This window comes from Argentina anserina, chromosome 2, assembly GCF_933775445.1.
Source record: "Argentina anserina chromosome 2, drPotAnse1.1, whole genome shotgun sequence".
In the NCBI taxonomy this organism is placed as follows: domain Eukaryota; kingdom Viridiplantae; phylum Streptophyta; class Magnoliopsida; order Rosales; family Rosaceae; genus Argentina; species Argentina anserina.
In genome coordinates, this window is record NC_065873.1 from 22,503,799 (window position 1) to 22,519,107 (window position 15,309).

General features: G+C 37.3%; 4 protein-coding genes across 5 annotated transcripts; 1 reads left to right on the top strand and 3 right to left on the bottom strand.

Moving 5' to 3' along the window:
* Positions 1–921: 921 nt before the first annotated feature.
* LOC126782456 (E3 ubiquitin-protein ligase RZF1) lies at positions 922–3,378 on the top strand. Of its 2 annotated transcripts, XR_007670762.1 has the most exons (4): positions 922–1,906; positions 2,221–2,298; positions 3,208–3,238; positions 3,336–3,376. XR_007670762.1 is itself a non-coding variant. In XM_050507707.1 (3 exons), exons 1-2 carry the CDS (start codon positions 922–924, stop codon positions 2,253–2,255), a joined length of 1,020 nt encoding a protein of 339 aa, XP_050363664.1. In that variant the 3' UTR covers positions 2,256–2,298; positions 3,208–3,378. The 2 variants fall into 2 exon arrangements, 1 of the variants encoding a protein (XP_050363664.1); XM_050507707.1 differs by having other exon boundaries at positions 3,208–3,378.
* A 152-nt stretch (positions 3,379–3,530) lies between these two features.
* On the bottom strand, positions 3,531–7,418 carry LOC126782457 (uncharacterized). The gene is made up of 12 exons (XM_050507709.1): positions 7,276–7,418; positions 6,971–7,030; positions 6,803–6,856; positions 6,609–6,669; positions 6,334–6,410; positions 6,092–6,141; positions 5,665–5,747; positions 5,229–5,299; positions 4,995–5,154; positions 4,149–4,267; positions 3,962–4,060; positions 3,531–3,793 (listed from the first exon to the last, which is right to left on the bottom strand). The coding sequence occupies exons 1-12, from the start codon at positions 7,312–7,314 to the stop codon at positions 3,719–3,721; spliced, it is 948 nt and encodes a 315-aa protein (XP_050363666.1). The 5' UTR covers positions 7,315–7,418; the 3' UTR covers positions 3,531–3,718.
* Positions 7,419–7,953: 535 nt separating this feature from the next.
* LOC126784189 (peroxidase 3-like) lies at positions 7,954–9,444 on the bottom strand. The gene is made up of 4 exons (XM_050509672.1): positions 9,187–9,444; positions 8,841–9,032; positions 8,557–8,722; positions 7,954–8,369 (listed from the first exon to the last, which is right to left on the bottom strand). The coding sequence occupies exons 1-4, from the start codon at positions 9,403–9,405 to the stop codon at positions 7,954–7,956; spliced, it is 993 nt and encodes a 330-aa protein (XP_050365629.1). The 5' UTR covers positions 9,406–9,444.
* Positions 9,445–13,683: 4,239 nt separating this feature from the next.
* On the bottom strand, positions 13,684–14,833 carry LOC126783660 (ethylene-responsive transcription factor ERF014). The gene has a single exon (XM_050509163.1). The coding sequence runs from the start codon at positions 14,686–14,688 to the stop codon at positions 13,984–13,986; it is 705 nt and encodes a 234-aa protein (XP_050365120.1). The 5' UTR covers positions 14,689–14,833; the 3' UTR covers positions 13,684–13,983.
* Between the last annotated feature and the right edge of the window lie 476 nt (positions 14,834–15,309).

The following is a 15,309-nucleotide window of genomic DNA, read 5'->3' on the forward strand; positions in this document are numbered from 1 at the left end:
GATAGAGATAGAGATGCGATGAACTCAGAAATGGATAAATAGCTACAACGTGAAGTATAGTTGACCTTCAAATTTGAAACACTAAAAAGTAAAGATACCTAATTTCGAAACCTATTCCCAGACCCCAGAGGTCCCGTACAACACAAACCACCTACACAAACTTGACCCTGAAACTTTCATGGCGCGTAAACTTGATTGAAGGTGAAGACTTGAAGCCGAAGCCGAACCTTCTGCATTTCCAGACCTTGTCATTTCCCTTGCAGTTTTTGTTTGAGACTGAGTCATAGGCCCATTTAGTACAGCCACTGTTTATTCGTTGATATGGGCATCTTACTTCACCGAGGTCCGTTTCATCTAAAACAGAGAGAGAGAGAGAGTCACCCGCCACCTCACTACATGGTAGTAGATATAATCAAACGATTAAATCTTCTTTCTTTCTTGAATCAGTAGTCGAATACAAAATGATCGAAACATTCTTGGATTAGATATATAGACGATAAACCTCAATCTGTCCGATTTTTTGTTGCACAGTTAGCTTTCGTTATATGAAACTGTTACGTTGATTATATGCACAATCTATTGCTATTATTCCATTCATTCCCATTGAACCAAATTCCTCGCAGTGGGAAATCTAATTTGCATGGCATGCATGAAACCCTAGCTCACTCATCCTTTTCTTCACCCCAACGAAACACGCAGAACCCACAAAGCAATAATATAATCGATCATGGCAGAGAAATAAAGCAAACAAGATGGAAAAGAAAGCTAACAGGATTACCTTGTGCGTCGTACTTTGTGTACCCCGAAAGCCATTCTAGTTTTCATCTTATTCATATTCGTCATATACTTGCATGCATATTAATAGTTCGCAAAACCCAAAACAGAAACCTAGCTTTTCCATTTTCAGAGAGCTCCAAAACCATGTCTCTGAGCCCCCCTCGTGCCAGAACCAACTCCCGCCCTCGGCCAATCTACCAGGTCTACTGGTGCTACCAATGCCAAAGGCAAGTCCGCATCACCTCCACACCTGACCCGATCATCTGCCCGCGCTGTTTCGGACAGTTCCTCGCCGAAATGGACATCACCTTCCGCCCCACTCGCCGCTTCACCGACTATACTGACTTCGACTCCACCCCTGGAGCTCGTTTGCTTGAAGCTCTCTCCCTCATGCTCGACCCGCCCATCAGCCTTTTCGATAGCGGACTACTTGACCCAGAGCCTGAAACCCGACGTCCCGGCCCCAGCAGGCGTAGAAGGCACCGCAGTTTCGATGATGATATAGAGCGCGGGGACCCGACACACCCGGAACTCGGTACCAGAAACCGACCAAGGACTTGGATCATTGTCCGACCTGTCAACGACGACCCCATTCAGCCTCTTCCTAGAGCAAGAGATACTCAAAACCCGGTGTTACCGGTTCCACGAGGAGCTGATCCGGGGAACTATTTTTTCGGGTCGGGGCTCCAGGGACTCATTGAGGAGCTGACGCAAAACGACCGGCCTGGACCGCCACCCGTACCTGAACCCACAATCAACTTAATCCCGAGCGTTAAAGTTACCGAGGCTCATTTGAGTAATGACACTAATTGTCCTATTTGCATGGATGAGTTTAAGGTGGGCGGAGAAGCGAGAGAGTTGCCATGCAAGCATATATACCACGGTGAGTGCATTGTGCCCTGGTTGAGGCTTCACAATTCTTGCCCTGTTTGCCGGGTTGAGATTCCGGTTTCGACCGCCGAGGAGTCGGAGGGCTCGAACAGCGGTGGAGGGAGCGGTGGAGGGAGGAGGGGAAGGCGGGGCGGGAGGTGGAGCCGGTTTCGGTCGTTGTGGCCATTTCGGGAAAGATATCGCCGGATTGAGCCGCAGGATGAAAATGATGATGCTCATAGCGCTACTTCTAGAGTTGGTTAGTGCTGATTTCAGTTCTTTCATCCTGTTCAAAATAATTAGATTGAGTACGTTCAGACTTCAGAATAACAAGGAGTTTATTGAAATGAAAGTGTAGTTATATAATGTGATGTTTAAGCTATTGCAATATTGTACCAACTGAATTGATGAATGACTGTTAAAGACTTTAAGTCCATGGTAAAGATAAGTGAAACTGCCTCGCCCTTAAGGAAAATTATAGATGATTTCAGTTGGAAAAATTCCGCAACGTATTTTTGCATACTGCAGAGGGGGCCAATCTTGATACTGAAATCGAAATATGTTTCATTGTAGCTAACCCATGGTGGCATCATTGCTCCATTCTTTAGCCTTTAACGTTGGTTGCTTCAGTAGCTTTCAGTATCATCATGTTATTACGAAGGCAAAATTTTAATATGAGTACATTAGGTTTGAGTCATTGAGAATTAAGATGACTTTACTTCTTAGACAATCACAATGGTGCATGAGGTTACAAACTCGCCCTAAATTCAGTACATACTGTCAATTGCTCCGTTAATTTGAATGTTTCCCGTCTAATTGCTAAGGGCAAAATCGCATCTTCAATATGATTGTTGCAATACACACAAAAGTTTCCCTATTCTGGAATCATATCCTCCCACCCTGTATCAAAAACTTATCTTTTCCAGTCCACCATTGCCCCCATTACCACATGATCAGGACTCTCGGTTAAACCGCAACAACCCACTCAAAATATATAAGAACGAATTCATCTCTTCTTACACACTCTTTAGTACTTCAATTTGGGCTATGATTCTCTTGTCGAATGTCTGTCCATTTTCATCATTGTTACCGACTCTCCAAGTGAGTATCTTAGTCAATCGGGTTGGCAGCCTCGATTGAATTGAAGCTCTCCATATTAAGACACACATGGCTGCATTTGGGTTGCCGAAGTGGAGATCGAACCTGTTACCAAGTCAAAGTTGCAAGAGAGGAAGAGGAGGAAGAAAACACAAAGGTTTCTGGGTTCATGACTTCTCGGGTTTTGAAGAGGAAAATTAGTTTGGGGTTTTGTAAATATTAATGATTGATTAATGGAGGATGGTGGCGGGAGGAAGAGAAAAGAGATAGGAATCATAAGCTTGAACAATTCAAATGAAGGGTGGCCGGAGATGAAGAGATGGTCAAGTTCTGAATAGCCCTTCTAATAAATATATAATTACATGACACTAACGGTGTTTCTAACGGATTATAACCTTTTGGTTAGTAAATTCCCCTTAATTCTCAGTGGCTCATATCTCATGTACTCTTCTTAAAATTCTCTATTACGAAATTGATCACTCCAACAAATCAGGTAACATTATGTAAACATCCTAGTGTTATAGTTCAAATCTAGAGTTTTGCATCATACACTAGTTGGATATCCAATAAGGCAGTAACCTTCTCTCCAGGGTCAAAAGCTGGTCCAAAACACACCGCGCAGCAAAATTTCTACTCCAGTCAATATTTCATATCAGAAGCTGCAGAATGTATAACTATTAATCTGATATTGTGAATGTCATAATTACAAACATGATTAGATGTACATATATGTATACGTACATTCATGTTTTAAAACAGTTAATCCATCAAAAAGCACACAAGTATCAACAGGTTCCTCAAATGACGCAATCAAAAGTATTACCAATTAGTACCTCTCTATCGGATCATTCAAATGTCAGAATATGCCTGCGAATTAAGCACATTGCTTTAAATAGATTGGCATTAATTGAGAGCCACATAGATTTTTGGTTTCTGCACTACGTCTTGAAGGAAATAGGAAGGGAAGAAGAAATCAGAAAGAATGTTTTGAATGACAGTGCGTCCCAGCATGGAACCCTTCCGTGTACGCAGTATTTTTGAAAATCATCTGCAAAACGAAGATTATAATCTTTACGAAATCATAGTCTAGAAGCATCTGAACAGATGTAAACTAATAACAACGTGCACTACAAAGCTGCTGTGACAGTAACAACTTATTCATATAAAATAAATAACTTAAAATGATGACATTCTACCATTGAGGCAAAATACTTACAACTGAGTTCTGCATTTCTGCAGCTAATTTAGTTTTTAATCTGTTTGATATCATTTCCCCAAGCTTTTCTCCATGTTCCTTAAAATTCTTCTCTGTAATCTGTAATGAATAGATTCTGGTGAGCACATAAAAAAATACTGCTGAAGTGAAATTAGGGAAAAGCATAGTACTTTACTGTTCTTCTTACCTCTTCCAGCAATAAAGAAGATGTTGAGTCCAGTAAACCTTCAACAAATTTCCAAACATCTGTTATGTTGGCTGGTTTGTCCTGGGGACCTTTAGCACTAATGGATGGCTTGGTGCTCACTGCAAAATGAACAAACCGTCGACTGATAAACATCAATAACAATACCTTGAAGTCTTTTATTTTTATGGATTTAAACACCCAAACAAGGAAGTCCAATTTTATCATGAAGGAAGTAGAGTACATCAGAACTATACATAGAGTAATATCAAAACTATTCTTATGAGTAACATCCATAACAATAAATGGAAGCCTTTCGTAATAGATCCATACACCCAAACAAGAAAGTCCATTTCTACCACCAGTGAAGTAGAGTAACATCAAAACTATACTGAGTATGAAGACATCATATAATAAAGTTCTTATTGTCAGTTAAAAATACTAGAAAAAAAAAGCCCACATAAGTCAATAAGTAATGGCACAGAAACCTCTGTATCGAGAATTTGAGATAGAGAAAAAAAAACTCACTGGGGTGTTTTAGCTGAAATGACCATCACAACTTCAGTTCTACTCAATTAGATATAAGTGATATATGGACCTCTACAAGATTTTGTTATGACTGATCAGGAGAACTGATTTTGAATGCCGACTCTCATTCTATATATCAACACCATATCACATTCACATGATATTACATAAACTTCAACCTCTCCAAAAATATTTGGGGCTCTTCTTTTTTCGCTTGCATAAAATCTGAATCCAATATTCTGCCATTACTGATAAGAAGAACTGATTTTGCATGCCTACTCTCAGTAATAATATCAAACCAATCATATTTACATATATTACCTGCACTTTTTGTGGGCTTGTTGCTTGCAGAAACTTTGTTTTCTGCAGGAACTTTCGAGGAAACTGCTGCTGTCTCTGGGTGATCCGGCAACATTACAGTGCTCGATGGCACAAGCGCTGCAAGGTCCGGAGGTTGGTCCTTCCCAACTGATGGGTTAGCCTACAACAGAACAATTCTGTTAGATAGAATGATATAATATATGTTAACAAATGCTAAAACCGTATTCTATTTACCTCCAAATCAACATATGAGGGGTCTCTCTTAATTGACTTCAGAAACTTGTCAAGACCATCGGTGGTTAGTGCTGGGAACAGAATTATATGTAATTGGTCAGGGTTAAACATATCAAAGAAAAATAACATCAGGAATTCATAATGATTGCAGTGCTAACAAAATTTAGGAAGTTTGAATCACTGATAAGAAGATTGCAAATATATTGAGTGTAACGGTGAACAATCGTCTTTCACAGATGAAGAGGATTAATAGTCGATCATTTTTAGGCATAATGACATCTGCAAAGACTTCAAAGCATAGGGAATTGAAAGCAGTGCAAGAAAACTACTACCTCTAGGTTATGTAACTCCCACAATTATCCAAACAATATTTTATACAGAGAATAATAGAACTCTTCAATGCATCACTCTATATATCAAAACCCATATTACTTACAGATTGACATGTCATTCGATATAGGGTGAAAGAAGCAAAACTTCTGACTTTTAAATCTTTGATCCAACAGCAGAGAGACATTGCTACAAGAAAGAGACGAACAGTAAGAGAATTCACATAAGAAATAATTGAAGGGTTGAACTATATCATGCACAACATAATCAACAGGAATTTGGCCAGGAAGATAACTGTTTCCACCACTTAAGATCAAGTTTAAAATCAAATCCATGTCAAAGTTATGACTTTTATCAGTTAAGTGGTTGAATGTATATTGGGCTGTTAAGTAGCGAAAGTGACATCAATCATATAGTAATAAGTCGTTGGTAGAAAGATACCAAGTACACAGCCATGAGTAGCAAGAGAAGGATGGAGATTCATGAGAGACATAAGTGATATGAATATCTACATGAAAATGAAAGACTAATACCACGCAGACTCGTTCACCAGTGACAAAGGAGTAACACAACCCAGTGGGACCTGGCAAATAAAATGCAAAATACAGTATCAAAAAGAAGAATACAAAGGCACACACATAATTACTTAATTAACTTGTGATAATTATCAAAAGCCTGATTATTATTTACTACTATTGCGAAGATATATATAATACCCTAATCAGTTTGTTCAAATTGGCAGTTCACAAGAAAGTGAATATTAGCATATGCCAACCTGAAGTATTTCTCCCAGTGCTTCTTCAGGAGCCATTCTCAAGCCACCTTTTCCCAAACCGAGCCTCACAGATAGAACTGCTCATCTTTCAAGTAACACATAATGATCATTAACATCCTCGCCATGCACCTCAGAAGTGCAAGACCATGTCAAAGACATGGTCCAATTAATGCACAAGCAAGCATAATTTGCATGATAGCTCAAAAACTACTACTTCATGATGTCTAAATGACACAATAGATTATAGATCAGTTCAAATAGGAGTACTATCATACCTTTCAGATCTACTTTAGTATCTGCCAAAGCGGAAACAATATAGAACCTACTCTTCTTATCCTGCAATTAGAAAAAAAAAAAAAAAAAGAAGCTAAAATTGCTAAGCCACTCTGTGCAGCAATGTAGGAAAAAACTGCACAATCAACCACTAAGTAATGTGATTACTGCTAAACAAAAAGTCGAAACACCATACCTTTAAGAACAAATTCTTACTGACTCCACCTCCCAGATGCCCAACATATTTTTCCTGATCGAAAAATTACATTCTTGGCTCAGATTACCTAAACATCAATCACATTAAACAAATAAAACGTACAAAGTTTCGTTTTTTCTATCCTGATCTTTTCACAATGTTTGTTACCTGAGCCTCAACTGTCAAAACAACAGGGTGATCATACTGGGAAAATTCAATCTGAAGCTCCTGATAAAACCAACAGTAAAGGGAATTAGCTCTGGGACACCACATAGATGCATAGTTAAAATGTCTACATTCTCAAATTGAAGACATCGGAGCAACAAAAACTTAAACATAAGAACCGAGCATCAGGGACATTGGGTCTTGTATTTGAGCTCAAACAATGAAATTCTAGAGCAACCTAAGAATTCCCAGATAAAATTGATAATCAAGTCCAAGATATATAGAGAGATAGAGGTAAAAGAAGAGACCTTTAAGCGAGCGAGCAGCTGTTCCTTGGAAAGTCCCATACTTGGTTTAGCAGAGCGGAAACAGTGAAAGGGTTGACGGAGGACGGCGTTGAGCTAGCTACAAATCCTACAATCTGCGCTCCGCTCCTAATCGAGTTTTCAAGAGACGACGTACTGTCGGGTTGATAGGCTTATTTATGGACTATCCAATAAAAGCCCACTTAGCCAGTTGGTTGTTTTATGACAAAAACTTAAGGTAATTTTAATTTCCTAGTTGATTCGAATATCAAGGATTGTGCACTCTGGCTATTAAGAATCTAGTTTTTATGGGTGGTTAGGCTTGCTTTGTTTCAAAATAAGTGACCGGGATTTAGAAGAATGGTGCAAGCATACGAATCCTGAAGTTGTGTTATAGAGGCAAGGCAATGGCTACAAACATGTCATTCTTGATCGAGTAGACGATTCCGAGTCTAGATTAAAGAAAAGTTCAAATTGTAAAAATAAAACCAATTTATCTGTAGCATATCCAAAGCAAGTGATATATATTACTTGAACTGAATACAATTTTATTCATAATTTTCATATTGTTCACAAACAAATCACAGATCTGTATAGCTTAACACATGAGGAACACACTTGATTATCACAAATTAAACCAATGATAACTAACAAAGTTCAACATAAGTATTGACTAGCTATTCAGAGTTGGTCTGAGTTCACAACTCCACATTGCTTCCTAATCTGCCCAGATGTGCCTGTAAGGACCCCAATTGCTCCCATTCTCTTCATAGACTGACCAAACTCCGTGAAGAAATCATTTGCCTTGAGCAGTTTCTGGACAGCATTGCTCGACACTTTGTTTGTTAGAAGAGCAGCGTCAGACTGGAAGAGACCCTTGTTCTGTTTTAGGATTGTGTAGAAATGGTTGTCAAAGTTTTGAAAGCTTCCGGGGTCCAATTCTACAGTGGTGGTTCGGTCGTCAGGGCCTTTGCATTGAGTCTTCAACGTGGCAGCATATGTGGAGTCCAACGACGGGTCTTGATCTCCTTTTCCGGTGAAGTTGTAGAGCCGTTTGCTGAATAAATTGCAATGCCCAACGCCAATGCTGTGTGCGCCTACATTTGTAGAATATTTATACGTGTTATATAGTTCTGTATCTACAATTTTACTTATACCTACGTACAGTATGGTTATTTCATTGTACTGTAAATCATGACTGATATTTATACATGAGTTCGATCAGAATTAACAATCGAACAACACATATGGGCTGCAACTAGGTATTTGTATATATATATATACCTGACAGCACCACAAGATCTTGCACGGTGAGACCTTTACTTGCAAAACTTTGTTTGAGTTGGGGGAAGTTGGAAAAAGGACTTGGAAGGTTGCCTGGGACCTCATTTGCTATTGACACAGTGCCATCTCGTCTACCGGTAAGAACATCCCATAGTGATTTCTTAAACTGAAAATAATATGCATGATGCAGAATTTGAGTCAAGAACTATGTAAAGGACGAACTCTGTCATTGAAATTACTTACTGAGCTAGCTAGCCAGTACTGCATCTGTTCAATGAACTTACTTGGAATGACACTGAATCTCTAGTCGCCAACGCAAGAATATCAGCACACGATACAACTCCTGGGCATGCCTTTTCCAACTGTTCTTTTATATCATCAATAACATCAAAACCCTCCAAAGAAAAGTTTGGGAACGAATCCCTTTCTGCAGTGTTATTTGGTGTTGAGCTCAACAAAACCGAGGCGTCGCATCCCTGCAGAAACAGATAAAAAAAACCATTATAAGTGGCTAATAATCAACTATTCAACTCAGCGATTTGATGGTATAACACACAAGAGGTATATTTGATTTCATAACAGCATGCATGCATGTTCTGATGTTCAGTTATTAGTAGTTAGATGGCTTACCCTAACAAAACAGTCATGGAAATGCATCCTTAGCAACTTTGCAGGCAAGTTGGGATTGGCAGAGACGTGGTTCCAGGTGGCGTCCTTGACAATCTGCTCTGCTCGAGGACATGTTCGTTTGTAGAAACTTTTCCTCAGGCTACCACCCAAGCAACCCCCTACATTGATGCACACAACTATACACACCAATAAGATCAAATTGATGTAACTAGCTTTCATTTTCAGAATCTTACTTTGAAAGTGCCAAACAAGATTAGTATTTGCTTTTACTAAAGAAGATAGATATTGAATGTGCTTGTATGGTTTCTAGCACAGGGTGTCCCTTTTATACTATATTTTGGCTTCATGGCAACACCTTCCATGTAATTAAAGAATAGACTACTCATAAAATTTCCATTGATCAAGTCCAACCTGAAGAACACGAATTCAAAATTGTAACTAATTAGTAGCATTAGGAAACCTACTAGCTACTTGCATGCATTGTAAAATCTTATACACAATCTCCACCAACTTCATCAGTCTGCATGGAAGTAGCTATTGTATGAATCAAAGTTAATGCATGCAGGTTAGTTAACGTTTTGATCATATTAAATAAGTTCCGCCATTCCTGATTACGCTAGCTTTAAGATTGACCATGTGTGCATTTATACATATAAGATGGCACTGATGTTTGGTCGGTCGCCAGCTTGATTGAGAATTAGCTAGGCTGACTTGTTAAACAGTGTTCCCTTCCGAAGCTGGTATTTATCAGTATATATATAGTTTAGTTTTGATCAAACAGATTGCCCATAAACCTCAACGGATAGAACCGCACAAGTCAACTTTTGGAAATTCAACTGGAATATTGAAGATCGAGCATCGAGTGGGAGGAGCTCGCTAGTTGCAATTTATTCCATGCAAATATGCTGGCGCATATGCAATTGTCAAACTCCCATATTTTGAGTGGCAAAACTGCTCAAGTCTTCATAAATAGATTTTCTTGTTTTCCCTCGACATGCTATATATATTTATCATCACTTCAAAGTCACTCCATGCGGACCATGCATACTGAAAAGAAACAGTCTTCCTAGTTAATTAAGCCTTGTATTGATGTCGAGTTTATTAGGGTAACTTGAGGCATGCATCTAAGGTTGTTTACAGCTAGAAGTTTTGATTAAGGGGAGTTAAGGACTTCAGTGATTAGTATAGGGAGTAATGACGCGTTAATGAGCTGTATGCCTTATACAAGAAAGTGAATAATGAGCTGTTGACAGTTTCTCACCAGAATTTATATATTACTACGTACATGCAGTTCATTTGGGCTCCGATATCCAAAAGAGGCATAGAAGAAATGTACAAATTGGCGGGCCAAGTCTACAGCCAGAGCAGCTTCTACTCATTTTCGAAGATGATCGACCCGAAATGGTTTACCATTGACATTTGGTGATTTGAATTTGACAGAAACCCGGTTCCTTTGTATATTTACGAGATGTATATCCTGATCTAGTGACTCAAATTTTTTCAGACAGTGAATACCTAAACATAGAAAGAAGAATCAAATACTCGAAATATGAAGTTAAAAATAAAAATATAAGCTTAATTGTATATATATATATATTATTATAATGAAAGACGTTATTGTAACAATCATCAGTCTGCCTTGATTTTGTCCTAATGAGGCCAAGCTTAAATCATTGAACTCATGGCCAGTGTTGGATCTGAATTTGATCAACTTAACATACATGTGACTTAACATATATATTGAGATTTGAGAATCAGTGCATCACCATTTAATTCAATACCATTATATCAAGGGGTATTTCAATGTATACCCAATTTTTAGAAGCTCTTTTAAAAGAAATCCACCTATTTTTTTCTTCGTTATGCACTTAATTATAACAATTCGTTTAAATCTAAATTACAAAATGCCACTATTAAAATCTGATAAAAATTAGTGATTACTCTATCAATAAATTGTGCTCTCATTAACTACCTTAATTATAGATTTTCTATTATTCATCACAAATTTAGAAATAATGAACCATTTCATTTTTGACATATCTAGAATTCATAAATTTTTTAATTTTAAATCAATTCAAAATCGAAATCACTTTATGGTGATTTGAACTTTCCTTTTTTCTTTTTGTTGAATAATTTAAAATTTATAATTTCATAGGTAATTTAGTTCATTTCAACTATTTATTTACAACCTTAGTTTGAGGTAGAGATAAGTTTTTTTTATTCCTATTTAGTAGGTTTTTATTTTTAATTACAACCTAAAAATTAGGTATTTATCTTTAAAGCTAACATCTCTTTTAGGAATTTTTACATCAACCTGTTTGTTAGGTATTTTATCATTTCAGAGATCTATTTTGTAGGTTGAATTTGAAATTTATACTAATATGCATGTATCTATCTATTAGGTAATTTTCACATCAACCTGTTTGTTAGAGATTCTCTAATTTTAAAGATTTCTTCGATATGTTGAATATTTATATTAATATGCATGTTTCTATCTATTATGTAACAACATAGAGTGAACAAATATGAAGGTTGAAACCTAGAACAAAAGATTTACCACACGAAAAATATTCATGGTACAATGATACGAAAAAAAAAGATTTGCGAATATATATATATATAATGGATAACATACATACCTTATTGATAGATTCAAAAGATTGAAAAAAATGACGAATGATACAAGTACACAACAACCTTTGTGTTCTCTCGTACGATCTATAAAAACTGGAGTAGTGTTTGTATTCTGAAACTCTCATATAAGCTATATAAATAATTTATTCTCAAAAAAATTTGAAATCAAATCTTTCAGCAATTTAAAGTAGTGAAAAATCAATGATATGATTGAATTAAACATGTACAATAAATAGATGTTACGATTAAGGAAACTAAAATGATCAAAATGGCAAAATAGGGTTGTAGAAAAAGAATTTGGATTTAGATTGAAAAAACATTTGGGTGTGGGTTTAATTTAAAAAAAGGGCTCCAATATTTGGTATATCTTTAGTTTTCTCTTATATCAAAGTTGTTAAAGGCGATCACCAAACCATAAAAGAATTCTTAATTTCCCTGAAAACCAAATAATAGAACCCACATACAGTACAATCCCACAAATCAATCCCATCATAATCTTATTCCAATAATCCTGGTCTTTGAATTCCAAACCATGATTATAATTATACATAACTCATTAGCAAAACTCCAAAGGGAAACAATACCAAAAACAACAAAACTCACTCACCAAACATTAAACCTTAGTAATATCAACAAAAATAGGGCAATAATATAGATTATAAGAACATGGAAGTATGGGATTAGTTGAACCTTTGGAGCTGAGATCACATGCTGTGTCTTCAATTGTAGTAATTTAGAGAATTGTCAATTTGTCATATAGGGGTGTCATGTGCTTCAAAAATAATAAAATGAGTACCCTGAACTCTTGAAGGTAATCCTATGTTGGCTCTTCTGAGGGCCCAAACTGGCCATATTTCTTAATAAAGGAGGTCCTTAAGCAAAACACATAGGTTTCCAAAATGAGAATGGCCCAAGGAGAAGATGGAAGATAGGTGAAGAAGACCAAATACAGTGTAAACTGTAAAGGAAAGGGAAACAAATGAGAATGGTACCCCACCCATGCCATGCTCTCAGCCATTGCTCCCTTGAGGACAGATCATGTGCCTTCTTGGCTTGAACAAGTTTTCAAACACTTGACCAGATTCATATGCTTGCTCACAAACTGTCAAATTCATTGATTCTTCTGTAAAAAGTACAGGATTAGCTATATTATTTCTCTTCTTTTTGACACAGAAAACATATGCAGAGGCATATATCTTTTTTGGCGAGTAATGTATTCCATGCGGTTTCGAGATATAGCATCTTACGATGTGAGAATATCAGTTCGAACTACATTTCTAATAACACGATCAATCAAAGTAATAAGCTATGTTGTGAAGTAACTATCATGATATGTATATTGAGTTCTTCTGATAACAGTTCGGATTTTGGTTGAAGGTTTTGTTTCATTTCGTTTTGGTTGTAAAATGAGGGTATGATATATATCCAACTGATCCAAGTATCATAGACAACCCCCTAATATAGGAAGATACTTTAATTTCTTTTTGATTCACTAGTCTCTGGTACCAAATGAGGTCTGAAGTATTTAAGGTAGAAACTACAAGACCTCTTGCAGGTGCAACTGGTGGAAATCCTACTGACCTTATTCTGATTGGGTCTAATGCACGTCTATGTTGTTCTCTTCATTAAATTGATTTTCCCAATGAAGAGAAAATAAAAAACTGAGAAACATTGTTCCTTGAGATGAAAACAAATTCAGATGGTTTCAAGTTTCCACAACCCTCCTCATGTTCCTCCTGGTCTTTGTTCCAAGGGAGATTGGCATCTCTGACACCTCCCCATACACAATAAGTGAGAGTCTCAGAGTCTTCACATGAGACAAGAACATTGATACATAACATGGGACATAAGATGAAATTGTTGAAAGAATTCCCCATTCTTCTTATTCAATTACAATGTAAGACCATATATTAATATCATTGCATAATATTAAACACTTTTGCATTTAACAATACATATCAATAATACTAGAAACTCACATGAGATAGAGTCCAAAAAGATGTCTCTTTCCCAATGTGAATTTCCTCACCTATGATTTGGAATGTAAAAAGAATTTGGGTCACTGTCAGTAATATCTTCAAGTAATTTTCTGAAGATGATTGAATGAATATGAATTGGATTAAAAGAATATGCTGTTGCTGGCCAAGTGTTGGATGATTTGCATCAGCAGAAGCTCCACAAGCGAATATCGCTTTCTTCATAAAAGTCATAATTCATAGGTGGATCCAACAAGGCACCAGTGAATAAATCATCAAAGTTGTTCCATGCTTCCATGGTGCACATTGGTGCTTCATAGTCTGCCTGGGGATTATGATCATAAGTAGCAGGAATATAGAACCCAAATGAGCCCATCAGCGAGGACATGTCATCGTCGACGAGATTATTAATCGAAGGCGAAGATGATGACATTGATGGGGATGAGACCAGTGATGAAGATGAAGAAGAGAGATCATTAGGAGGCGGTGATGGTGGAGACAAGGGTGTGGCGATGGTGGCATTGTCATGGTTGAAGCTATTAGCAGCTGCTGCAGCCGCTCTCTGAATGTACTTGGGGCACATAATGGTATTTTCATGAGGAACAAACTGGGATGCACTGCTTGGGAAGTTGAGATTGGCTGAGGAGCCTTTGAGGCACAAGAGAGCAGCATCATAGGCTCTGGCTGCTGCTTCTGCAGTTGAGTATGAGCCAAGCCATATTCTTGTCTTCTGGTTTGGGGCTCTAATCTCCGAAACCCAGGAACCCCAGCTCCTCATCCTCACTCCCTTGTACTTCTTCTTCTTGTCCCTCGATGTTGTCTTGGAAGAAGGCGTTAATGGTTTCAATGGGGTCTCCGAAGCCAGCTGAATCCTCTGCTCTGTCTTCACCATAGCTAATGAAAGAGATGACGGCAAGCTTGAAGAACAAAAGGTACGTTGGTGTAGACTGCTGAAGAAGCCTTGAAGGGTATGAGTGGTTGTGTGTCTTCGATCTCTTGGTAGGTAACTTCTCTGGTAGTTCTTGTGTGCAGGTGAAGAAATGAATGGGATTGGGAACTCAATGTGATGGAGAAAGTGTTACTATTTATAGAGGTGTTGAGCTAAACACAGCTAGCCAGCTAGCAGATCTCTCTAGTACTGGATTCAATATAAACAGTATGGCTATGAAAGTAACTCAATGACTATTAAATTGGGTGCATGACAGATATTTTGAAGTTAGCATAAAATAGAAAATAGATAGAAATTTTATATAATCAAGAAAATGAATATTCTTGATTTACATTTTCATCTTATTACGGTCGTAATCAACTCTTCATTATTAAACATCAAATCTTATATATAAAATAATGGGCTGAAAGTATATGTTAAGCTAACAAATGACAGTCCTCTTTCATCTGCAATTGTGATCCGTTAACTATATGTCTAGAAGAAAAATATGACTTGGAGATACATTGCGTATCAAAACTTGAATTACCTATAAAATTGGTGACAGTTGTATAACTGAAAGTAACA

Excerpts from the sequence above, each read along its gene's own strand:
- LOC126782456 (XM_050507707.1), top strand. The coding sequence starts at position 922 with ATGTCTCTGAGCCCCCCTCGTGCCAGAACCAACTCCCGCCCTCGGCCA. Across the intron at positions 1,907-2,220 it reads TAGCGCTACTTCTAGAGTTG|CTAACCCATGGTGGCATCAT; the intron begins GTTAGTGCTGAT and ends GTTTCATTGTAG.
- LOC126782457 (XM_050507709.1), bottom strand. The coding sequence starts at position 7,314 with ATGGGACTTTCCAAGGAACAGCTGCTCGCTCGCTTAAAG. Across the intron at positions 6,411-6,608 it reads TACTAAAGTAGATCTGAAAG|TTCTATCTGTGAGGCTCGGT; the intron begins GTATGATAGTAC and ends AAAGATGAGCAG. Across the intron at positions 3,794-3,961 it reads CAGAAATGCAGAACTCAGTT|ATGATTTTCAAAAATACTGC; the intron begins GTAAGTATTTTG and ends TTCGTTTTGCAG.
- LOC126784189 (XM_050509672.1), bottom strand. The coding sequence starts at position 9,405 with ATGAAAGCTAGTTACATCAATTTGATCTTATTGGTGTGTATAGTTGTG. Across the intron at positions 9,033-9,186 it reads TCCATGACTGTTTTGTTAGG|GGATGCGACGCCTCGGTTTT; the intron begins GTAAGCCATCTA and ends CTGTTTCTGCAG. Across the intron at positions 8,723-8,840 it reads GAGATTCAGTGTCATTCCAA|TTTAAGAAATCACTATGGGA; the intron begins GTAAGTTCATTG and ends TATTATTTTCAG.
- LOC126783660 (XM_050509163.1), bottom strand. The coding sequence starts at position 14,688 with ATGGTGAAGACAGAGCAGAGGATTCAGCTGGCTTCGGAGACCCCATTG.